Source organism: Pelodiscus sinensis, chromosome 3, assembly GCF_049634645.1.
Source record: "Pelodiscus sinensis isolate JC-2024 chromosome 3, ASM4963464v1, whole genome shotgun sequence".
In the NCBI taxonomy this organism is placed as follows: Eukaryota; Metazoa; Chordata; order Testudines; family Trionychidae; genus Pelodiscus; species Pelodiscus sinensis.
This window is the reverse complement of record NC_134713.1, coordinates 163,578,942-163,605,698: the sequence shown is the minus strand read 5'-3', so window position 1 is coordinate 163,605,698 and position 26,757 is coordinate 163,578,942. Positions and strand designations below refer to the sequence as shown.

Genomic DNA, 26,757 nt, shown 5'->3' with positions numbered 1-26,757 from the left:
TCCTCGTAGAAAGAGGTATACCTACACTGCAAAATGCCCATGGTCTGCCGTTTTACTGTAAATTTTCTTGCACAAAAATGTGCTTGAGGTGTGGATGATCCGTGGGTTTTTGTGCAAAAACAGCTATGTAGTGTAGACATAACCCCAGAGTAGATTTGAGCTCATCTTGTAGTGTAGACAAGTGTAAGTTACTTCCAACTTTCTTCTCAAATCCTCCATCTACCTCTGTTCCTGTTACTGCCTGCACTCTTTTCTATCCAATGTTCCATAGAATCATGGAATACTAGGACTGGAAGGGACCTCAATAGGTCATCAAGTCCAGTCCCCTGCCATCACAGCAGGACAAAGCACCATCTAGATTATCCCTGATAGATGTCTATCCAACTTGTTCTTAAATATCTCCAGTGACAGAGACTCCACAACCTCCATAGGCAATTTATTCCAGTGTATAATCACCCTGACAGGAAGTTTTTCCTAATGTCCAACCTAAACCTCCCTTGCTGCAATTTAAGCCTTGCCTTATAATACTTAAATGCACATATAACACCTTAAATGCACATATAATATGAAATATTACCAAACTCCTCCACTTGGTCTATACTTAGCACATTTATTTCTTGTATTATCACAGGTCCCACAGTATTGGAACTGTTGGCAAATGCTGAGTTTTTTATGATAAGTATCATGGACAAATATATTGGGGGGAAGAATGCGTTTCTAGGGGTGGAGGAAGAGAAAGTTGCTTTCTTTCAGAAGCAGGTACACAGCCACTTTATTCTAAAACCCAAATGTATTGCTAAAGAAGATGCTGTGCTCATGACCCAGGCTTGCAATAGTTCGTGGTTGCTTTGGAAATTGTCTTGTAGGCTCATAAGTTCCTGGACCAGGTATTTTCTATAAAAAAATGAAATAAATAAGCAAGGAAGTAAATACAGGAGATGTGTGTACAATAAAGACCACTATGAACCATTAGTAACACTGCAGAAATATAATATGTATAATTATTACTACTCATAATATTTGTGTTGCATTAGTTCCTAAGTCCATTAATTGGGGTCTGGCCTCATGGAGCGAGCAAACAGATAACACCTAGCTCTCATTTATCACTCTTGTATTTGTCAAAACACATTGCAAAGAGGGTAAATATTATGATCCTTATTTTACAGATGGGGAAACTAAGTCACAGAGCAGTGACATGACTCACCCAATCACCAAGCAGGCCAGTATCAAGTTGAGAATAGAAACAAGATCTCCCAAATCCCAATTCAGTAATCTATTTTCTAGATCCTGCTGCCGCCAGTAATAAAGAGCTGGCCCAGAAAGAGCTTACAAAAACACCTTTATAGTTTAAATATTTGGGAAACAGAAGGTTACACTAAAAGCCTGTTGTTTACTCAGAGCTGTATAAAAAGCCCTTGGGTCCTGATCCTGTTTCTCAGAACTGCTTGAGGTTTCATACAGGGGAAACCTAAGTCATAAGGATTGAGATCCCAGTCATTGGCTGGAATCACCTTCAATATGGATTCTGGACTATAACCATAGAATAAATTCTAAAAGAAATTTTTGCAACTTCAAAATCACCATCTCTTACTGAATGTCAAGAATTGAACTCATGTCTCTATGTATATTGAACTTTTAACCAATACTCTCTTTTAAAAAAACAAAATAAAATACTAGTTTAGTTAAAAAGAATTGGCTGTAAGTGTGTATTTGGGATAAGGTCTGAACTATTTATTGACCTGGAATCTAGTATGTCTGATCCTTTTGGGATTGGTTGAACTTTATCTGACTTGGGTGTCTGGATGGAAGCCTGAGGCTTTAAGGGAACTCTGTTGTTTGGACCACTGATTAATCAATAAGGTAATACAGGCATTGTTTTGTGCTGGGTTGATAAATACAAATATTGGAATAAGCACCAGCTTTGGAGATCGGTGGTCCCATTTCTTGTGTTGCACCATAATTGAGTGACCTCACCTGGCCCACCTGACCTCCAGTTATTACACAATAAGATTATTCAGATCAGTGTAATAAGAAGTTTGCTAACCTGGCCCCTCAAAAAAAGCTTATTAACCAAACTGACGTAGCAAACCTATTCCACATAGGCCACCCCATAGCTGGCAAAGAAGTAGGATGACTTTGTGTGGCTCCCCACTAGGGCTAGATTTACTCCAATGGCTGAAAAGGGAAAATATTCCATAGCTCTAGCTGCTTTCCAAAGGCTTTTTTTGTAACTAACATTCCTTAAAGTGTGTTCTTTCTTAAGTTCAAAATCCTACTTTTCTACTCTTTACTAATTTGTCAGTGTGATACTTTTTGTAAATGTTGCTTTAAACACTGCATGATTAATTTCAGGCAGACAACATACCCTGTAGGTTGGTTTATATTTCAGACTACTTACTGAACGGATTGGCTGCAACCTAGGTATTTTGGACTGGAAACACGAAGATACAGGATGAGGTGGTTTCCCCTTCATTTCATAATCACCTGGTCCTGGCCCTTCTTTCTACAACACAACCAAAAGTGGATTTCTTAAAGGCTCACTCCCAGAATCTGGAACAGTTTATAGCTTTTCTTCTCGTGTCAAATTAAGGTGCTTACATATTTTGCCTGATTATAATAATTCATCATGTTATACTACACAGAGCAGATGTACACATATATACAGTTTCTCTGCCATGGTCTTTCATCCTCCAGCAATAGGGGAGCTGGTTCCTATGTCAGAGAAGATGAGCTCAAATGAGCCAATTAAAGAAGCCAGGTCTACACCTAGTGCTATAAAGGCCTGTCAGAAGGCAGGCAGCAGAGGAATGATTGGAGTGACCTAGTGGTTCCCTGAGAGAGGGTGTAGATACTCAGGGAGGTAATCCTAGGGCTCGTATGCCAGTAGAGGAGTAGAACTAGAGCTGCCTGAATGAGAACTGGTCCTGAGAAGGCAGCTGGTTGGAACTGCATGCCGATATTGTTTTTCTGAAGATGTACATTTGGTTGGTGCTGCCTAAGAGCATGTATGTACGGTCTGTAACATGATTTCACTGGTTTGTAGCCCTCATATGGGAAAGCAATGAATCATAGGGTCTGCCACTTCAAAGGGACTCAATAGCTGTGCTGGGAGAGGTGGTCTAAGTTTCTGGGCCCAAGCCTTTGGGCTGTTGGGTCTGACTAGTAAAACGGGTGTCGGAGAAGGGGGTTGTTCCTGGAACTGGGGCATAGCCACAGATGGGTCTGGCTGGGCTGCAGCCCATCCATTTGGCATCTACATACACTCAGTTTGGGTGTGGAGCCCTGCATCCACAAGCTGGGACTCTCAAAACCCAGTTTGGTGTCCATCCCCTCTTGCTGGAGTTGTGTGCTGCTGCCCTGGGTAGCGTTGCCATATGTCTGGTTTCCTACTGGAATGCAATTTCAAAAGGGACCCAGCAGCTCCAGTCAGCACCACTGACCAGGCTGTCAAAAATCTGGTTGGTGCAGTCAGGCCAAAGCAGCGTCCCTACTTGCCTTGGCTCTGCTCTAGCACCAGTTCTGCATCTCTCATTGGCAGGAAACTGCAGCCAATGGGTGCAGTGGGGATGGGGCAGCACATGGAGCCACCTAGCTATGCCTCTACGTAGGAAACAGAGTGGGGACAGGCCACTGCTTCTGAGAGATGCTTGAAGTAAGCATTGCCTGGAGCCTGTGCCCCAGATCTTCCTCCCGTGCCCAATCCCCTGTCTCAGCCCTGATCTGCCTCCCACCCTCTGAACCTCTCCCAACCCAGAGCAGCCCCACACCCTCGACCTCCTGCCCCAGCCTGGTGAAAATGAGTGAGTGAGGGTGTGGAGAGTGACAGAGGGAGGAAAAGATGGAGAGACTGGGGCGGGGCCTCAGAGAAGGGAAGGAGAAAGGGTGGGTTTGGTTTTATGTAAGTAGAAATTTGGCAACTCTGCTGCCCTGGTCTCCAGTCCCCATGCTAGCCCTGACCAGACCTGCTTCCACAAGGTGCACGCCCTACTGCTGGGACTGGAGACTGGGGCAGCAGTGCATGGTATTGGCAGGAGAGGGATGCAGTCTGAAAGGGAGTAAATCATGCCATCTGGGGGGTGAGTCTGGGCAAGGCTAGTGCTGGGGCCAGAGACCAGGGGAGCAACACAGAGAGTGAGCAGTAGGACACAGCAGGACAGGCAAAACTTGAGCCCTGGCAGGGTCCCCCTCTGTCATGATTATGAGGGTTAGCCAGCAGCCTGGGGATTAAGGGGTTAACTACACCTAGCCAGGTGGAGTGACCAGTAGGAATGTAAGTGGGACTTTCAACATGGGACAAAGGCATTTGGGTTTTTTCCTTTCTCCTTTTGTGTCTCTGTGAGAGTTCTCTGCAGCTACAGAGAGGGACAAGCATGTCTCTCTCTCTCCAAGACACCATTCTCCATTTTCTGTAAGTAGGGTAAAGTTTAGGTAGTTTCGTTAGGTTTTACTATTTTAAGGATTGGGTATGGGATCTGAGATCTGGCACTGTTTAAAAGATGTTTTGGCTTTTCTTTGTAACTAAGTTCTAGGCCCATGGAGTTTCTCTATGAATATATTTTGTTACCTTCCTCTCTAGTCATTATGTTTGCAACAAAGGAATATTGTTGTAATAATAAAAATTCTTTCCTTTCTTTTTATTAACCTGGCATTGGTTAATAGTGTGCCCTGATTTTTATTTTAGGGGTGAGATTTCCCAAATGATCTTTCCCCTGGTTTCTTTAGCAACATTTGGGTGGTGGCAGCAGAAGTTTTATTCCCAAGATCTAGGTTTTTAAGATTTTGGGGGAAGTTTTATACCAAAGCCTGGTAGATAAGGCTTTGGGATACACTTTCTGGCCCCCACTTCTGCATTTATCATGCCAGAGTGGGGAAGGAGCCATGACACCCTCCACCTCCTGGACACATCCTGCAGCCTGTGTTCCTCAGACAGAGGGAGCCCATCCAAGATGCAACAACAACCGGTTCTGTGATTTTGGTAGCTTACATAGTGATAACAGATACAGATTTTTGTTTCCAACCACTTAAAAATGCTCGTGTGTAGGCTACCGAGCATCCAATATTGGGCCAAGCCTATCCCTACTGTACTCCATTGAAGTGAATAGAATACAGGGCTAGGCATTACCTGTGAGCTGAGGAAGCTGATTACAGAAGACATCTCCACAGCATAGGAACCACAGCATAGGTAGTCCTATTTACTTTATCTGAAAGTAGGAGGAGGGTGGGGTGGGATGGAGGATTAAAGGGAAACACAGAGAATGCAGGGGCACCTTGTGGAGATCCATGGGGAAGAATCTACAAAGAGGCCTTGCATAAAACTGTCCTTCAAGGTGTCTCTGATTCGCACTGCTGCTTGCCATGTTTTCCTTATGACACTGGTGTCCGGCTGCTCAAACTCTTGGGCCAGGCACTCTGCCTCAGCCCCACACACTGCCAGTAAAGTTTCCCCCTTGTTCTCAGACAGGTTATGGAGCACACAACAGGTCGCCACTATGAAGGAAATGTTGCGTTTGCTTAGGTCCATGTAGGTCAGGAGACTCCTGAACCTCCCCTTTAAACATCCAAACACACATTCCATCACTAGTCTGCACCTGCTCAGCCTGTTGTTCCTCCTTGCTAGGGTCCAGGCTGCCCACGTAAGGCTTCATGAGCCACAGGAGCAAGAGGGAGGCTGGGTCAACCACGATCACAATAGGCATGTCCACGTCTCCGACTCTGATTGTCCAGTTGGGGAAAAAAGTTCCGGTGTGTATCTTTCGGAAGAGGTGGGAGTTCTGAAAGATGCAGGCATCATGCACCTCTCCCGACCATCCCACAATGATGTTGGTAAAGCAGCCCTGGTGATCCACAAGTGCCTGCAGCACCATGGAGAAGTTCCGCTTGTGGTTGATGTACTCCGAGGCACCGTGTTCGGGTGCCATGATGAGGATGTGCGTTCCATCTATGGCATCCCCGCAGTTAGGGAAGCCCATGACAGCAAAGCCCTCCACAATGTTGTCCATGTTCCCCAAAGCCACAACCCTCTGTTGCAGGATGTTATTGATGGCCTTGGCTACTTGTATGAGAAGAGCCCAACTGTAGATTTCCCCACCCTGAACTGATTCCTGACTGAACAGTAACTATTTAGGATGGCAGACTTCCACAGGGCAATTGCTACATGCTCCTCCTCGGTCACAGCTCGTCTCATGTGAGTATCCTGGCACCTCAGGGCAGGGGTGAGCCATTCATAGAGTTCCAGGAAAGTGGCCTTCTATATGTGCAAGTTCGGCAGCCTCTGCTGCTTGTCCCATCTCTGCATCACAATGCGGTACCATCAGTCTGAGCTCCTCTCACGATGCCAGAACTCACCGTGTTCCACTGTGTCCAGAGCATTGGCTGGTGGGGGCACTGGCATGAGCGCAAGGCCTTGCCAGAGGTGGGCCTCTATGCCACACCAAGCTTCATCCTCCTCCTCTTGCTGGCGAAGCAACAAGCGTAGGTTCTCAAAGCACAGTGCCATGAGGTGCACCATGACACCCATGAGCATGACGATGCTTTCCAGCACACCGGGCTCCATGGTCATTGTGCTCTGGCATCCACATGGGCAACCAAGGTATAAAAAGGTATAAGCACACTGCCTCCCCTTCATCTCACGCAAGGGGGGAGGGACTAGGGGAGTGCCTTATGAGATGCAACCGACATGAGCCCCTCTAACCAACGATGGCAGAATTTTGGGCCCAGTGGGCACCGGAAGGATAGCAAAGCTGCAAAGCTACCCATGGTGCATCATTCTCTGAATTGACAGAAGACTCCCTAATGAGGCCCCACTGTTTCAGACTTCGTTTGATTCTTCTCTGCAGTGAGGACATGGACCTTCAACTTGATAAAATCGGATGCCCAGAAATCAACCACATTAGATTCAACCTTACCTTGCAGTGTAGACGTGCTCTGTGTGTACTTATTTCTCATGTTACGCCTTTTAAATTTTCATAAATAAACTATTGGGCCAGATCCTCAGCTGCTGTAGATTGGCATATTTCCACCAAAGTCAATGGAATGACATTGATTTACACCAGATTAGAATCTGGCTCATAATAGAGTGGTCTGGAATTTTTTGCTCATTTGTTTTATAGCTTTCCAACCATTTGCAATGCACAAATGAAATATTAATTTTAGGGCTGCCTATTAATTGCAATTAACTCATGCAGTTAACTCAAAAAATTAATCATGATTTCAAAAATTAGTCATGATTAATCATACTGTTAAAGAATATACTACCAACTGAAAATTGTTAAATTTATTGTTTTATTTTTCATTTTCAAATATATTGATTTCTGTTAAAACATGGAATATAAAGTATACCATGCTTACTAATAGTTATTAAAATATTTGCATTGTAAAAATAAGCAAAAGAATATTTTTGAATTTATCTCAGACAGATACTGTAGTGTAATCGCTTTATCCTGAAAGTTCAATTTTTAAATGTGGATTTTGTTGTTGTTACATAACTGCACTGAAAACCAAACAATGTAAAACTTTAGAGCCTATGGGTATGTCTAGACTACAGGGTTTTGTCGACAGAAGTTTTGTCGACAGATACTGTCAACAAAGCTTCTGTCTAACAAAGAGCATCTAGACTCCATCCAGTTCTGTCGACAAAGTAAGCTGCTTTGTCGACATGGCAGTGTAGACGCAAAGGACAGTTTAGATGCAATAATGCCTTCTGTCGACAGAACTCTGTCAACAAAAGGCGTTATTCCTCGTAAAATGAGGTTTACCAGCGTCGACAAGACTGCTGAGTTCTGTTGACGTTATGTCGAAAGAACTCAGCGGTAGTGTAGACGCAGGTTTAGTTTGGTCGACAAAAGTCCACTTTTGTCGACAAAACCCTGTAGTCTAGACACACCCTATAAGGCCACTCAATCCCACTTTTTGTTCAAGTTTGTTTACATTTACAGGAGATACTGATGTTGGCTTCTTATTTCCAGTGTCACCACAAAGTGAGAATAGGTGTCCATATTGCACTTTTATAGCTAGCTGTTGTTGCAAAGTATTTACGTACCAGATATGCTAAACATTTGTATGCCCCTTTGTGCTTTGGCCACCATTTCAGAGGACATGATTCCATGCTGATGATCCTCATTAAAAAATATTTTTGACTGATCTCTTTGGAGCAGGCGTGTATGTCTCCTGTTCTCTTTTACTGGCATTTTGTCATATATTTCATATTATAGCAGTTTTGGATGATGACCCAGATTGGATAATGTTCTTTTTAAGAACACTTTCACAGCAGGTTTGACAAAACACAAAGACAGTACCAACGTGAGATTTCTAAAGATAGCTACAGCACTTGACCCAAGCTTTAAGAATCTGAAGTGCCATCCAAAATCTGAGAAGAACAAGGTGTGAAGCATGCTTTCAGAAGTCTTAAAAGAGCAAAATTCTCATGCAGAAACTACAGAATCTGAACCACCAAAAAAGAAAATCAACCTTTTGCTGGTTGCATTTCAATTTATGAAAATGAACATTCATCATTTGGCTCTGCTTTGGAACATTAACGAGCAGACTCCATCATCAGCATGGACTCATGGTAGGTGAGGTATGAGGACATATTAATCTTTAGCACATCTGGCATGTAAATATCTTGCAACACTGGTTGCAACAGTGCCATTCAACACCTGCTCTCACTTTCAGATGACATTGTGAACAAGAAGCAAGCAGCATTATCTCCTGAAAATTGTAACCAAATTTGTTTTCTGCATGATTGGCTGAACAAGAAGTTGGACTGAGTGGATTTGTAGGCTCTAAAGTTTCACATAGCTTTGTTTTCTAATGCAATTTTTTGTACATAATTCTATGTTTGTAAGTTCTGCATTCATGATCGAGACTGCATTACTTGTATTAGGTGAACTGAAAAATACTATTTCAAATTTTTTATAAAAGGTAAATTTTATAATAAAAAATAAATATAAAGTAAGCACTGTACACTTTGTATTCTTTGTTGTAATTTAAAACAATATAATTTAAAATGTAAAATGTAGCAAACATCCAAAATATTTAAATAAATGATCCTTTAATATTAACAGCATGATTAATCATGATTAATTTTAATTACTTGCCAACCCCAATTATTTTATAAGACTGTACTTAGCTTTGTCTATTTCACTTTTGAGCTGCCCTACCTCTTGTTCCTCATTCATGAAAAAGAATGCAATGTAGGAATCCCCCTTTCCATGCATTAAATATAGATCCATATTATGGAGCTGAAGTATTGTAGGGCATTTGCCAAATTCTGGTCCCATGCACCTTGTAAACTTCCCATTAAGGGCCTGATCCTGACCTAATATCAGTTTTACACTGGTGTAGCTTCATGGAAATTACTTCTGATTTACAGCAGTGTAAGAGGACAATCAGATCCATAATATGGAATTTAAGTGATGCAAGTGGCTTTTTTGCAGGACATCAGCACTGGAATGAACTTCTTCTTGAATAATTTTCTCTCTTCATTTCCCCTCAACTTTGTTACAGAAGTCTTGGATAATGACCCAGATTGAATCAAACCTACAACTTTTGCACAGCCAGAGCTCCCACTCCAGTCAAGCAAAGGAAGCGAGGTCAGGCTCTTTAACTAGAAAGTTATATTTGGAAGCTAACTTGAAGGGTTAGGAAAATGGACAGCAACTTTGGGGAGAGAAAAAAAATGCTAATATTAAAGTAGCTCTTTATATAAATGTAATTTTGCTATTTTATATTATATTTAAAATACATTTTCTAATATTCATTTCATTCTCACTGATGCAAAAGTTCTAGCCTAGATTTTGTACTAACCATTCTAGCTTCTTAGATTCTGTTTTAGACAAAATATTTCTTTAGACTCAGCAAATCTGAGTAACATTGATCAATTATGACAGCTATGTCAGCCCTATCTTGAAATGAAAACAAGCCTTTTAATGTATGAAATGGATGTTGCAATGTTTCATACCATTAAAATGACTTTTACTGGTACATTTTAAATGACTGTCTGACATAAATGGCTCAGATATGCCTTGCGTCAAACAAAATTATTGTCTCTAAAAGCTCTAAATCAACCAAATCTATTTATACACTTTAGGTAGTGTAATGTTTATTTATTTATTTCCCCTGTTCTTATGTAAGCATATGTCATGTTCCATGAAGCATAATAAACATGATGCTTATTAATGTATTTGTAACGTGTACTTTTTCATGTGGTAATTGATTTAGATTTTCAATGGAAAAGGTTTGTGAAGGTAGATCAAAGGTAGATCACAAGGTTTGTGAAGGTAGGTTTTGTTCAGATCATAAGAAATTTCACTTCACTATTGAGAAAAGGCCTCGTGTCAGAATGTGGATGATTTAAACCTAATTTTCAAGAATGACATAAGCTCCATTTAAAGCTACAATGGCATGAGAGATGCATAGGAAAAATGCAACATGTCTTCACAGTTTTACACAGATCAGGATGTCTTACGGCATAATCAAATTCCTGTGGTATATCATAGGTTGAAACTCCCATATATCAAACACCATAGCTGGGAAACTGGCCTTTAAAATTAATAACAAAGACTCAATAAAGAGAGAAAAAAACAGGAGGAGACAGCTTGAAATTAAATGGGCTGAAGCATTTTTATTAACTTCAGTTTCATTATATAATATTTCTCCTGTTGATAATTTATAGCAATAATCCAGGGTGGTCTGAAACAGGTGAACTCGGATCTAATATGAGTGGCAGTCAAAGTATAAAACTATGGTCAACAGATATGGAAGTGTAAAAACGGATACATGATAAGGGTAAAAGTAGGACACGCATGGCAGATGACAAAGGAAAACAACTTCTGAATGAAAAGCATTCTGATGAGTCATCAGTGCAAGTTAGACTAGTCATGAAAACAAGCTTTTTAATGGATTTTGCAATGTTTCATATAATTACAATGACTTAATGATAAACCAAGCTGATGCTGACCTACGGCTACAAATGTATCAACAAAAGGAGAATTATTGCCCTTTCATTTCAAAGTGTAAAAGAAAAAATTGCTTGCCTATTGTTCTGCTTCTCTGAAGATATAGTTCTATCAGGATTCTCACACCTGGATCTTTGCTATGAGTGAAATGATCAGGAATTCCTCAACCCTTCAAGCATTTTGACCCTAAGAACTAGGGCTGACACATGCCACTCTCTGCTAATATATATGATGCCCTTGAATTGACCCAGTCACTTCCTGTGATGAGAGATGAGTCTTCCATGATGATGAGACATTTCAAAATAATTAATTATTTAGAGGGACTCACCATGTTCTTCCACAATCATGGTGACATCTCTGAATGTGCTTACATGCACGGTGGCATCTCTGTGTATGCTCACATACACAATGACATCTCTGTGTGCTCACATGCATGGTGACATCTCTGAATGTGCTCACATGCACATCACAGTCAGCTCCCAAGCTAATGAAGTCATGAGCATGGCTATCAGTCTTGTATGGCTTTAAGCCACTGAACACTTGTCCTTTCTCCCTTTAAAGAAAATGTCATTGCGGAGGAGGGAATTACTAGTAACACCAGGAAGAATAGCAAGGTCTTCCAACAGTGAGAATATGGAGCAAACAGCAAAGTGCCAAAAGGCCTGCTAAACACAAGGTACTTTTGTACTGGGAAAAGAGCCAGCTGAGGTGCTGAGGAAAGATAGCCATGTGCTCGTGCTAAGAAGGGGAATCATGTTGAGACAAACATTGAAGAATCTGGAAAGAGTGCTGATGAGCAGAAGGTCTGGAGCTGACTCTGAAGTGCTAGAGCACCAAGAAAACAGGCCCCAAAAATGACTGCTGGGCTGGGACCATAGGCAAGTTTCAAATACCAGATTAGGTCTGTATCTGTATGCTGGCATTTGGAAAAAACATGTTGAGGCCCAGTCTGAAGTAAATGGAAGTTTTATTAGCGCCTTTGCTGCCAAAATTATATATAAAAGCTGGAATACCAATTAAAATTAAATTACCATTTTGTATGCTGAATGGCACATAACTATGAATGTGGTACTATTAATAGTACTGGCTCTGTTCCTAACAGTTAAATCATCAAATCCCGCATATACTGCTAGGTTTATAATTGACTTAATATGGAACACTGACAGATTGTTTTTACAAAATCCATTTCCTGACCATAAATATGTGTGAAGTCTTTCACCAGATGCCGATATGTATTTATGAAATTGAAAAGCTAGAATCACATATAACAGCACTGCAGAAATACTAGTGCATTACTGTATGTTATACTAGGGTAAGATTAAGAAGGCTAGCAATTGCTTATTAGATAACAGAGTATATGATTAAAAATCTTTTTGATATTAATATTTTTGATCCAACTATATGCTTGAGGATAAATGAGAATCAGTTCCCCCCAAAAAATCATGAAAGGGTTCATCAAGGAATCCATGTTGAAGCACTTGGAAGAGAGGAAACTGGTCAGGAATAGTCAGCATAGATTCACGAAGGGCAAGTCATGGAATCATAGAATCATAGGATTGGAAAAGACCTCAGGAGGTCATGAGTCCAACCCCCTGCTAAAAGTAGGACCAACCCCAACTAAATCATTCCAGCCAGGGCTTTGTCAAGCCGAGACTTAAAAACTTCTAGGGATGGAGATTCCACCACCTCCCTAAGTAACCCGTTCCAGTGCTTCCCCACCCTTTTAGTGAAATAGTTTTTTCTAAGATCCAACCTAGACCTCTTCCATTGCAACTTGAGACCATTGTTCCTTATTCTGTCATCTGTCACCACTGAGAACAGCCTCTCTCCATCCTGTTTTGAATCCCACTTCAGGTAGTTGAAGGCTGCTATCAAACCTCCCCTCACTCTTCTCTTCTGTAGACTAAAAAAGCTCAAATTCCTCAGCCTCTCCTAATAAGTCATGTGCTCCAGTCCCCTAATCATTTTTCGTGCCCTCTGCTGAACTCTCTCCAATGTGTCCACATCCTTTCTGTAATGCAGGGCTCAGGATTGGATGCAATACTCTAAATGTGGCCTCACCAGTGCCCAATAAAGGGCAAAAATCACTTCCCTAGATCTGCTGTCAGTGCTCCTACTAATGCACCCCAAAATGCTGTTAGTCTTCTCGGCTACAAGGGCACACTGTTGACTCATATCCAGCTTCTCATCCACTGTAATCCCCAGGTCCTTTTCTGTTGAACTGCTGCTTAGCCAGTCGGTCCCCAGCCTGTAACAATGCTTGGGATTCTTCCATTCCACCTGCAGGACTCTGCACTTGTCCTTGTTGAACCTCATCAGATTTCTTTTGGCCCAAACCTCCAATTTGTCCAGGTCACTCTGGACTCTATCACTACCCTGCAGCATATCTACCTCTCCTCCTAGCTTAGTGGCATCCATGAATTTGCTGAGTGTCATCCATCAGCTCTTCTAGGTCATTAATAAAGATGTTGAACAAAATCAGCCTCAGAACTGACCTTTGGGGCACTCTGCTTGATACCGACCGCCTGCCAGTCATTAAGCAGTCAATCACTACCTGTTGAGCGTGACCATTTAGCCAGCTTTGTATCCACCCATCCAATCCATACTTCTTTTACTTGCTGTCAAGAATACAGTGGCAGACCATTGTGGGAGAAAAATCAAATAACTCCAATTGTGTCTAAGGGGTGGACACTGGAGGAAATCAAAACTCTCTAAAAGAAAACTGCTGTAAGGGTTAAAAGTTTTCCAGACCTCTCTCCCTGTAACAGAGAGAAATCATCTTAACTCTAATCAAGACCCTTACAATGCCTCCTATCTCAAGTTCATGGATACTCCTAGTCTGTCACAAATTGTCATGTAAACTCTTATCTTTGTCACAGTTTGCCTTGTAGACTCCTCACTCAGGTTCTCATGTGCCTTTGTACAGTAAAACTTACTTCTAGCACTCCTGGGGTGAACAGAAACATCTCAGAGTACTTCTGCTGAGACTTTGATATGTTAAGAAAACAATCAACAACTAAACTGTCTGAACATACTGTATAAAGAATCCCTGAAACTGTCTCTCAGGGCTGCTGCTGCTCCCACTCTGGTAGCTGTCAGCCTGCATGCATGCATAATAAAGTTTTCCTTCTAGATTTCTCCCCTGCCTCACTGCTTTGACCTCCAGCCTCGGACCATTCTGGGGACTCTGTACCCCAGGGCAGTGAGATTTTCCCCAACACCATATTAAAAGCTTTCCAATTCTTCCTGCTTGTTTCCCAGGCTTCTTTCAATTCTATGATTTTATAATGTTATGATTTCTGACACAGAAAATAACCTCATGAAATAAACAGAAAGCACAAAATAGTCTCCCAAACAGCAACTCAACAGATCTAATCTATCAGCAAACCATACAGGTGTAGAGTGCCACTCTGAAGCTGTAGGCAGATTTTTAAAGGATGTTAAAGCTCATTTATTGCACAGTACTGTATGGCAGCTGTATCAATAACTCATTTAAGAGATATTGTTTACGAATAATGACTTTTTATCGTACATAGAAAAGTTAATTGAAATCCTAGAGAATTGTGAAATAAAAGGTTAACATCTATTTAAACAGTGAAATAATATCTTCTGATAATTTACAATAAACACAATCCTTTGCTGTATTTTCATGCACAGATGCTCAGCATTTTCTGGATGTTTTTTTTTTTAAAGATGATGTTTCTTTTTTAATAGGTTGATTATGAGTGATACAAATAGTAGCTAGATTTCATGAGTCAAAATCCTCTTCTAGTCTCCATTAGGAATCTGACATTGCTAACATTTGTACATTCTGATCTTTTATAGATAAATTATATTTAAGACCAAAGAAAAAGGGTGCATCTACTGAGGAAAACAGAGCAAGACTGACAGGTTTAAGCATTAATTCCTGAAAGGGGAAAGGCAAAGAATACAGAAATATTGCAGCTAATATGGGTTCTAAATCAGAGTCAGCTAACAAAATGCATTTTCAGAGGATCTCCTTGATAATATATGTATATTTTCCAAAGTAATTTCTGAATATATTGGTCAGACTCCCAGAAGTCGTGTTATAAGAAGTGATGAGAAGGGATGGGGGTGCATTTCCTGCCTCTGATGGCACTCACTTCATCTTAGATACTGCAAAAACACCAAGGCCAGAGATGATGGTGAATCCTTGGGATTCACAAAAACACTTCCAAAAAGCAAATGCTTTTGCCTTTGGAATGAACCAGGCAATGCTCAGCAGCAGGTTTCCAATAATAGTTTGAGGGAGGTGCCTTCCCACCTTATGAAACATCTCTTCAAGTGCCACCTTCCACATTTTTAATAGTATAAACTGAAAGCTATGTGCAGTGTATTTTCCCCTCCTCAGTTGCATTTGGGGAAACAGTCATCTTCTATGGCTCTGCCTACTCTCTTCCACTTTTCTGCCAAGGAGGTCTCAGGAGAACACATGGCAGTGCACTCCCCAGACCACTGAGGCTGTACTTCCGTCAACCTTACATGAACCATTGAACGTCGTGGAGAAATGGCTCCTTACACCTCCCTCCCCCTGCATGTGGTCTTGTGAGAAGCAGCTGAGCCACAATCAAGCCTGTAATACATGGCGTCTACATGATCTATGTACCTGTTTTCTGTTTGAGTGCTCATTGTTTATTAGAGCTGCTTGTTAAGGAAGTTATCCTGAGCTGGTATCAACTGAGTTTTGACATCTTATCCCATTGTGAGTTATTACCTTCCCATGTCTCAAGATGCATAGCTGAATTTTTTGCTGTTAGATTGAAGGGACTCTTCTTATATATTCCAGATTTTTGTGGCTAATTATGTGCAAGGCCCATTTTTGGCCTCTCCGTATAATACATGCATGAATCACAGCAGTGAGTTGTCACCTCTGTCTCTTACCAGGTACTTTCTTTTGAAGTACAGTATATTCTACTGTGTGAATCACGGTTATGTTAAAAATAGGACGGATGATGACTCTGCGTTCCCTTGATAATAGCGAATTGGCATCCCATAATCACACCACCAGGTTTAGTACCATTGTAAAAAACTGCACAAAAGGAAGCTTGAATGGACAATGGTACCACTGGAACTATGGGTTGTCTTGTAATCATCAGCTATAACACAATTAATAAGATCACAGAGTAAACATTTACTAATAAAATATAAAATTTCAAGTTTAAGTTTCATCCCTTACTCCTGGGATAGAAAAGGACTGGTTGGGCACTGAGGAGTATGCCAAGCCTCAGGGTCTTATGTCTTTGTAACGAGCCCCACTCACCCATTGGGGGGGGCTCTAAAAGAAATCTTTTCCAGACAATTAATCAGAAAGAACAGTTACCACTAACGTTCCACTCCTGCAAAATGCTCAACTTTACACTCCTGAATTGTCCCACTGACATCAATGGAAAGATTCACAGGCTTAGAATTAATCATCTGTAAATGACTGCAGGGCCCTGACATAAGTTGGGCCCTGAGAGCAGGCAATAGAAAAATGTCCAGAATATCGCTGGAGGGAAGAAAACACAAGCAGAACCAAACCCAGAGGCGGCCTGTCCATGTAGGCGAACTAGGCGGTCGCCTAGGGCGCCAAGTTAAATGGGGTGCCAAATGGTGGCGCAATATCATTGAGGGGTTTGGAGGTGGGAGCGCCGATTGCATGGTTTGCCTAGGGCGCCAGTTGCTGGCAGCTAGTCTAGGGCTGCCCGTGACTTTTAAAAGGTACTGTGTGCATGAGAAAGAGTATAGGATATGAGTGTATAAAGCTTGCTTAATACACAATAGCAGCTGAGGTTCAGAACTGACTTAAGCTTTGGGTAATCATGAGTAAAAGTGCAGCTAGACAGTTTTTTTCTTTCCTGGAGTTCTGCATATGAAAGGTTTGTTCGGTCAGGCCCAGAATTCATGAGTGTAATTCCCAGCTAATTCAGAATGATGCCAGAATTGTGTGTTAGTACGTCTAGTCTATGTAGGGTTAGAGTGTTGACAATTTAATAAACACCATATGGTACATTTTAAGTGAAATAAAGAGGAGGTATCATTATCTTGGGCCTGATTCCTGTCTCCCCAAATATAAATCAGCAGCAATGTCATGGAAGTCACTGGAGCTACACAACTGGCGAGATCAGAATCAGGCCTAAATGTTGCACATGGTCATGGGTGCTAGATTTTATAATTTTTAGTGGTGCCCAGAACAGATCCAAGCAGAGCTTGCAGGGCCCCACACTTCAGAGGATCACAGGGTCCAGGGTGATCTGGGGAGTTAGCTCATGGCCTGGTGCTGGCAGTAGTGAATGACCTGACTCCAGACTGTCCTCCTCTGCTCTGCCATTGCCCCACTGGCTCCTGGTGTCACTCAGGGGAGGGGAAAGAAGCCGGCAAGAGGTGGGGTTGAGTTAGGGTTTTGGGGGAAAGAATGGAAAGAGAGCAGGAAGGGGAGGAGCAGAGTGGGATGAGGCAGAGTGCGAGGGAGAGAGGCAGGGCAGTAGTGGGGGACTTGGAGGAAGGTGTGGGCTGGGACTGGGTTGGACCCATGCCTCCTTGGACCCAATGTCCCCTGAAGCTTGGGGCCCCACAGAGCTTGGGCTGCTTGCCCTGGTCCATTGTATGGATGAGCTCTCTCTTAAGCCCAAACATTGGTGGAGCTATGGCCATGTTCCTGAATATTGGGGGAGCATATAAACTTTACTATAGTACAATGTAAGGAATTAATATTAGCTAATCATTCTTCTCTCACTGAAATGATGCATGTCCAACTCTTCATTCCCTTTCTTCACAAGCTATTATACCTGGACTCCTTTTGAATCAGTTACTCTCCCACATTCCCAAAACATATCTGGCAGTGACGTGCCCTGATGCTTTCAAACCCTTATAGTATTTTCTTTTTTTGTTTTTGTTTTTTTTCTAGCGATATGTTGATAGCAACAATCTCTGTGTTTTTATAGTGTATTCACCATAAATGGCTTCAAAGATTGAATAATTGCCAAAGCAAAGCTGAGGTATTTGCTTGTTTTTAAAAAATCATTTTGGCCCTGGTCCTGCAAATGCTTAAGAACATGTGTCACTTTTCTCATTGTAGTTTAAAAAAAAAAAAAAGCCTGGCTCATGTTCATAGTTACTCACAATCTTAACTGTTTGCAAGATCGGGGCCTTTGCATACTCAGGATACTAATTATACTACAAAGCAGTAAAGATTATTCCTTAAATATAAAAAGAAACTACTAGAACTACAAGATGTGTGGGGGGGGGCTTCCCGTTAGTAAAAAGAGTGGGGGAGTCTATCGGTTAATATTTGTCTACATAGTACTTACAGGAGTGAAGTAAATTGTTGGGAATCTTTGAACTGCAGAACGAAACATAAACTGCCTGAGTTTTGAAAAAGAAGCAATTAAAGTCATTTGAGGCACACTCTTACTGCTACTTACAGTTTTACCAACAGTTTCCACCGCTCTCTATTTCGGTATAAGAAAAGGCAATATAAAAGAAATCATTCTGTATTGGTGAAATATACAGTGAAACCAAGAGACTTAAACATAACTTTCCATTGGCATATAGAGAAAGATAGTTAAACCATTTTTATGAATGACACTTCACTACTACTACTGTCTGTAAAGAGCCCAGTTTACAAACTCCAATCGCTTAGTTCATGTTTAGATGCCTTCTGAGGTAAAAGGACTGTTGTACAGAGGCACTGAGCACAAACAGCTCTCACTAGAATCAGGATTATGGCACTGATGCAACAAAGCACACCAACTCAGATTAACTTGAAGCACATGCTTTGGACTCTGAAGTCCAGGTTCACTCGCGGGGGATGGAGGCCACAAAGGGGGCAGCTGTCCCAGGCCCAGGCAATTTAAAAGCTCCAGTGCTCCCATCTGACACCACTGCTACAGTAGCAACAGCAATGGCTAGAGCCCTGGTCTTTTAAATCACTGCCGGAGCGCTGGCCAGTGCACACCTGGTGTTCCTGATGGGTTGGCTGGGGGAGACTAGCTCCCAGCTTTGCCCCTTCTGCCCAGCCCTTTCACAGATCCCAGAGATGGCCCCCTCCACCTTGCCCATGGCCTGGCAAAGTCTGTTGGCTGCCCTGCTGAAGCCTGTGGAACTGAAACATGCTCAAAGTCAAGTACATGCTTATTGCCTGGGGCGGGGTTAAGCATATGTTTATGTGTTTTCTGAAGTCAGAGCCTGTAACAGAGAAAAATCAAGACACTGACTTAGGACCTGATTCATTGAAGTTAATGGAAGATTTCAATGGGCTTTGGGTATTATATAAATGGGGACTGTAGGTGCAGAGTAGCTCTGAAATTCAGGTAAAATACATGAAAAAAAACAATCTCAGAAAAGGAGAAGATAAGAACATTGATTTACTTACTTGGATGCAAACGTGGGCACTGGAAGAGGGAAAAGATCATATTGCCCTGGTGCAGTGTCAATATCCTTAAAGGAATGAGTAGTGTAGATAGGACAGACAGGTATCAAGGTTTGACTTCAGATTACTGATTTCTTCACTAACATCTGCAGTCTCAGACACAACCCTCATTTAAATCAATAGGACATGTATGCATGTATCTGCAGGTGGAATTTTGTTCATATGTGTATTACTATGTATTAAGGGTCTAATCCTACAGAGGGTTAGCTCCTAGTGAAATTGATAGCATATAGCATATTTCATCCAAGGAGCAAAAACCTTGTTCTAAGCATTAAGCCTTGCAATACCCCTCAGAAGAGCAAACAAATGTTTATACCCACTTCAATGTAAACATTTTTAGAGTAGGATGCTGAAAAACTAGATTTAAATTGTGCCTTGAAATTTTCAGATGTGGAGGGAACAAATGCAAAAATCTACACAGTGGCTAGTTCAAGCAAACACATTATACTGGTATACCCTGACTGAAAGTCTCAGGGTGCGTCTACACAGTACTCTAAACTCAAAATATGATACACAATTTGCACTATGCAAGTTGTGTATCTTATTTCAATTCTATTTCAAAATAGCTTATTTTGAAATTTGGCATGTCTACACAGCACCAAATTTTGAAATAACGTTGTATTTCGAGACATCCTTTAACCCTCATGGAATGAGGGTTACAGGGATACCAAAATAGCACACCCATTATTTTGAAAAAAATGGGTGGCCTGTTAAGACTCGGGGTAGCTATTTTGGGATCCCAATATAGCCACACGGTATAGATGTATCCTCAAAGTGTAACATACACTTAGCTTCTCTACTCATGCTACTGAAACTACTGTCATGACAATTGGTGAGAGGGATCAGATGGGGAGCTCCTAATGAAAGAAAGACTTTCTCATGGCAATTGCAGAGATCAATGGGAAGAGAAAAAACATGAACCTGGTTCCTTCTTCCCCTGTGGCAATTCTATAAACATCACTGAACCTGGATGTTGCAGGTGGCATAAATAATATGAGCAAATGGTGGTCAGGGTCTTCTGAGGAACCTCTGAGGGGGCAAAAGCTCATTGGAACCTGAGGGGGACTGGAGCCACCTGAAAACCTAACTCTTTCCTGTTTTTGTTGCAGAACTGAGGTCTCTGACAGGAACAGGCTGAGCGTCTGAGAAGATGAAAGTGGTTGGAGCCCATTAATCAACTAGGCTCCGTTGCTTTATATGCTGCACAAAAAAGAGGGAGGTTTTTTTTTGGGGGGGGTGTGAAGGGGCGTCTGAGGCAACCACAGAGAAGGAACCTTAAAAGCTTTTGAGTGATACTATTTGGCTACATCTACACTGGCCCCTTTTCCGAAAGGGGCATGCTAATTTTCCAGGTCGTAATAGGGAAATCCGCGGGGGATTTAAATATCCCCCGCGGCATTTAAATAAAAATGTCCGCCGCTTTTTTCCGGCTTTTAGAAAAGCCGGAAAAGAGCGTCTACACTGGCCCCGATCCTCCGGAAAAAAGCCCTTTTCCGGAGGATCTCTTATTCTTACTTTGAAGAAAGAATAAGAGATCCTCCGGAAAAGGGCTTTTTTCCGGAGGATCGGGGCCAGTGTAGACGCTCTTTTCCGGCTTTTCTAAAAGCCGGAAAAAAGCGGCGGACATTTTTATTTAAATGCCGCGGGGGATATTTAAATCCCCCGCGGATTTCCCTATTACGACCTGGAAAATTAGCACGCCCCTTTCGGAAAAGGGGCCAGTGTAGACGTAGCCTTTATGTGGGGACTCCTTTTACTCTAGCCCAGTGGTTTTCAAACGATGGGTCACGATCCAGGATTAGGTCATGGAATGGGAGGCACTGGGTTTTCTTGTTGCAGGGAATTGAGGTCACCAGTGGGAGTGCTAAGGCAGGCTACTTGCCTATCTTGGCTCTGCACACTGCGCAGCATGCCCGACTCCTAGGCAGGCGAGGGGAGAAAGAGCACACTGGCTCGGTGTGCTGCCCCTGCCCCGAGTACTAGCACTGCACTCTCAGGGTATGTCTACATTACCACCCTAGTTCGAACTAGGGTGGTAGCATAGATATACCCTCATTGGCTGGGAACCTGCTGCTGGATGCTTCTGGGGTGCAGCATGGTCTGCGCTGTCGGGAGAGGCAGGGAGCTGGCCTTAGCACCCCCACTGCACCACTGACTGGGAGCCACTCAAGGTAAGCTCCTCCTGCCCCAGCCCTGACCGCCCCCCAAACCAGAGCCCCCTCCTACACCCAAAGCTCTCATCCTCAGCCCCACCCCTGAGCCCACACTCTAGTCAAATTATGTTGGGTCGCAGACATCAACAATTTTCTTCAACTGGGTCACGAGAAAAAAAGTTTGAAACCCACTGGTCTAGGAGAGCCACTAGGTGGGCCTGAAACAACTTTGCCTGTGATCATGGCACTCAGAGCTTCTCTACTCTGGGGTTAAAGGTACATTTTTAAAATATGACAGCAAAAACATATAAAATAATAAATATTAAAGGCTGAGACAGAGCAAGTTGTACTTAATATGTGTACACTGGGAGAGATGACTTTAAGTAAGGAAAAACAAGGGGAACCTATAAATAGCTCTGGCCACTATTTTGTTATTACCTTGTCTTTAAAGCATAAAGTGCTGGGACTTTTCCTTGCTGTGTTTTTAAATGAATATGTAGCTGGCTTTTTGTCTGCCAGTTCTACAAAGCTGGGCGGAGTGTAAGTATAAACATCTGGTAGTGTAAGATCAGCTGTTGGCTGGAAGATGGAAACTCGCTTTCTGCCTTCTCCTTTAAAATTATATGTTGGTTTCACTGGGTTGAGCTGTGAGTCTTCAATAAAATCCCGTACTACATAAGTCCCTGGTGTAGGTGTTGGCTAGTAAAAACAAACATTATTTAGAGTGAAATTCTTGAACAGTTCGGCATTTCTACTAGAATTGTATTTGGAATGTTATTTCAAACTGGCGTTTGTCTTTGTTTTAATGAAACTCAGTCATTAAAAGCCTGAAAAAAGCTCACATTTCAGAGGTTTTATGATCCTGGCCATTTCACCTTTGGAACAGTTCATGACAAATATTTCTTTTTCCAAAGAAAATCATTGAAATGGCCAACTGAAATATCCACAGGATGTTCCAATATGTTAGCTACTGACAAAAAAATATTGTGCCCAAGAACTGCAATCAAGTCTCGAGCTTAAACTGCTGTAACAACTACTTCAACTGCTGGGTTACCTGTGCATTGTCTGAAGAAATACTTCCATTTGTTTGCTTTAAACCTGCTACCTATTAATTTCACTTGGTGAAAGTGGTGAAAGTAACTTAAAATTTCTTACAAGTACTGTCCTATTGCAACCTGGGTCCCTGTCAGCTCTTTAAATAGCTCCCTGCTGGCTTTTGCCGCAGCTCAGTCTGTTCTTGCCGGAGCTGTGCACCGGGGTACATCCACTTACTTTCATCTCTGCTTGGTGATCCCTTAGTTCTTGCGTTATGGCAAGGATTATTCACTTTCTCCACACCAGTGGATGATTTTATAGAGCTCTATCATATACCTGCCTCTTTTCCAAGCTGAAAAGTCCCAGGTTAATTATTTGCCATATGGCAAATATTCCGTACGCCTACTCATTTTGTTGTCCTTTTCTGAACTTTTTCTGATGCCAAAGTATTTTTTTTTAGATAAGGTGACCACATTTGCATTCAAGATGTGGGTATACCAGGGATTTCTAAACAGGTTAGATGGTATTTTTCTATCTTATTCTCTATCCCTTTTTTAATGATTGCAGCATTCTGTTTGCTTTTCTGACTGCTGTTACACATTGAGTGGATGTTTTCAAAGAACTATCCACAATGACTCCAAAATCTTTCTCTTGAGTAGAAACCGCTAAATTAGTCCCCATCATTTTATACATATAGTTGGGATTATGTTTTCCAATATGTGTTACTTTGCATTTAGCAACATTAAAATAGATCTTCCATTTTGTTGTCCAGTCATCTACTTCTGTGAGATCCTTTTGAAGCTCTTCACAATCTGCTTTGGGCTTAAATATCTTGAGCAGTTCTGTATTATCTGCAAATATTATCACCTCACCATTTTCCCTTTTCTCCAGATCAATCCTGAATATGTTGAATAGGATTGGTCCCAGTATAGACCCCATAGAAATACCACTAGTCTCACCATTTAGAAAACTGATAATTTATTCCTACCCTTTGTTTTCTATCTTTTAACCAGTTACCAGTCCATGAGAGGTCCTTTCCTTTTATACCATCCTAGCTTATTTTACATAAGAGCCTTGAGTAAGGGATCTTGTCAAAGACTTTCTGGAAATCTAAGCACATTATATCCCCCTTGTTTCCATGATGATGTGGATGTACTTGTTGACCCCCTCAAAGAATTCTGGTAGCTTTTTGAGGTAAGATTTCCCTTCACAGAAACCATATTGACTTTTCCCCAACAGATTATGTTCATCTGTGTGTTTGACAATTTTGTTCAAGTTTCAACCAGTTTGCCTGAAGTTAGACTTACTGGTCTGTAATTGCCCGGATCACCTCTAGAGCTCTTTTAAAATGGTATCACGTTAGCTATCCTCTAGTCATTTGGTATGGAAGATGATTTAAAAGATAACCTCAATGCATGGTCCTCCAAATAAACAAGATCAGCACGCAGTCCTCCACAGAAATAAGCTCAGCACACAGTATCTTTCAGGCAAGCAGGAAGCACACCCCAAACACAAACACACACACCCAGCCTAGCCCCAGATCTACTCCAGCCCAGCTCTGGCCTCAGCCCCAGCTCATCCCCTGCTCCAGCCCAGCTCCTATCCCAGCCACAGGGGGATAAAAGCTCCCCTTCCCTCCACTCTCCTCCTTTTTTTGGTCCCAGTAACAGCTCTGCTCTGCCCCAGCTCCACCCCCAACAGCAGGTCTGCTTCATCTGAGCCACCGCTCCAGCTCCTACCTCAGTCCAGCTCTGCCCTTGTTATCTCTTTGGCCCCGGGGCAGCACTGTCTCTAGCCTCAAATCCTCCCCATCCCCAGTTCTGCCCCCAGCTCTGCTGTCAGCCCATGATCCTCTGCTGTGCCAATTGTACATCTCAAACTGCTCATCCCCAGCCCACCCCAGACCCCACACCCAAACTCCCTGTTCCAGTAAGGTGAAAGTGAGTGAGGGTGGGAAAGAACAAGCAATGGAGGGAGTGAGCAAATGGTGGGGCAGGGCCTCAAAAAAAGGATGGGGGCATGGGGAAAAGCAGAGCAGGGCTGAGGGAGGGATGTTTAGTTTTATGCAACTCTAATCAACCCTCTTCCCCCACAGGCAAGGGAGCTAGCAGAAAATCCCACCACTCCTGCCTGCTCTCCTAAAACTGGAGGAGGGGAATGTCTTTCAAAAAGACAAAATATACGTACAACAGTCTCTTTTTCACTAGTGACACATTCCCTCCTGTAGCCAGACAGGAATACCCCCCTTGCAACATCCCTCTTGCTTGCCCCTCTGAGGTGCCTGGAGCATACAGGGCATAGAAAGCAATAAAATCAGCATAGTCTTTGATGCCTTGACAGAAGGCCCGGATATGCTGGCTGCTGTGACCCTGGATGGCTGTAAACAGAAATATGCCAATTGCTGACCTCAAGGCTGCGAGAACTGCTTTGGCTGGCACCTATATTGATATGAACACACAGCCGTCTTCGGGGGGGGGGGGGGGGGAGAATCACCTGCTGAGCAAAGAATGTCCAGTACTTCCAATTTAGTTATCTCTCTTACAAGTGTAAATTAAGTTCACAACTCCCTTGTAAGAGCTGGCGTCACAAAGATGAACTAGCACCATTTGGTGCCATAGATAAGGAAGAGAATACGTGACCCCACGGGTATAAAGATGGGTCCAGCAGCACACTCACTCTGAGTGTCAATCTACCATCTGCCTGCTGGTCGGGTTAGATAATTGCCTCCCAAGGTTCCATGGGGATACCCACCTCGTATTCATCTTTCCGAGGAATTGAGAGACCGATCCTGGCCTGACACGCTGGAATCGAGGGACGCAGAAGGGGGTAAAAATTGTACCCGTATGTGTCCTTTTGTTTTAGTGCATGCATAGAACAGAGCTCTTTAAAGATTAAGCTGTCACTTGGTACCATTATTTGCTATCTCCTTTTCCCTCTGTAACCATTTTAAGATCTGAATTTGCTAGCAGTTAAGAAATAGAGCAATAGCCATTGTAACCATATGCTTTAGAAACCTCTTTAATAAACCTGTAACTGTTTAAGCTTTAACCTGACTCCTCCTGTTGCTATAACAGAGCCAAACACAATTAAAAACTCCAGCCGGTCATAAGGGACAGATATAGGGAGAGCTGGGGCATTTGGATCATGTTGCCTCCAAGGGACAGATCCGTGGGGCACCTCTCAGCCTTCCCTAGGCTGCCCACTGCAAAGGGATCATGTGTCCTAGCAGTTAAAGTCTGAGGTGTAATAAGCTCTCCCTGTAAACTCTGGGGCATCTGTCAGCCTGTTGGCTGCCCGCCGCGAAGGGACGCCGGTCCTAGCGGTCAAAGACACGGACATAAAACTTCTCAGGGTGCCTGTCAGCCTCCCCTAAGGCCGCCCGCTGTGACAGGATCTAGTGTCTTAGCAGTTGAAGACTCGGGTGTATAACACACACACGCATTGCCCTGACCATCGGCTGACACCTCCTACTCCTCCATCTCATAGAATAATAAAATCACAGGGTTGGAAGAGACCTCAGGAGGACATCGAGTCCAGCCACCTGCCCAAAGCAGAACCAACCTCAAGTAAATCATCCCAGCCAGGTCTTTGTCAAGCCAGTACTTAAAAACCTCTAGGGATGGAGATTCCACCACCTCTGTAGGTAACCCATTCTGGTGCTTCACTGCCCTCCTTGTAAAGCAGTTTTTCCTAATATCCAACCTAGACCTCCCCTGCTGCAAATTAAGATCATTGCTCCTTGTTCTGCCATCCGTCATTACTGAGAACATCCTCTCTCCATCCTCACAGGTGCAGGATTTGCCTGCACATCCACTAATGTGATCTATGCCATCAAATGCCAACAATGTCCCACTGCCATGTATATTGGCCAAACTGGACAGTCTCTACAGGAAAGAATTAATGGACACAAATCAGATATCCGAAAAGTCAATACACAAAAACCTGTTGGAGAACACTTTAATTTACTAGGACACTCATTAATGGATTTCTAAGTCACCATTTTATTTCAGGCAAATCCCACAAGCCAAATTCACAGAGAAGGATTGGAACTTGACTTCATTTACAAGTTTAATTTTTATGCAAATGGTATGAACAAAGACATCGGCTGGCTCCCACACTACTTTCCACATCCTGTGATTTAACCTATCAATCAAACAATGGATGTGCTAATGGTTCTTATCAG

At 42.5% G+C, this 26,757-nt stretch overlaps 1 protein-coding gene across 3 annotated transcripts in view; it reads right to left on the bottom strand.

Moving 5' to 3' along the window:
• Positions 1–590: 590 nt before the first annotated feature.
• The window catches only part of STPG4 (sperm-tail PG-rich repeat containing 4), a 39,557-nt gene continuing 13,390 nt past the window's right edge, over positions 591–26,757 (bottom strand). The window contains exons 3-7 of one of the 3 annotated variants that reach the window (XM_025185855.2): positions 21,978–22,238; positions 19,330–19,394; positions 18,266–18,320; positions 2,399–2,503; positions 591–894 (exon numbers count right to left, since the gene is read on the bottom strand). In XM_025185855.2, the coding sequence (XP_025041640.1) occupies positions 778–894; positions 2,399–2,503; positions 18,266–18,320; positions 19,330–19,394; positions 21,978–22,238 (603 nt within the window). In that variant the 3' untranslated portion in view covers positions 591–777. The remainder of the gene's footprint in view (positions 895–2,398; positions 2,504–18,265; positions 18,321–19,329; positions 19,395–21,977; positions 22,239–26,757) is intronic. The other 2 variants (XM_025185856.2, XM_025185857.2) reach the window with 2 other exon arrangements.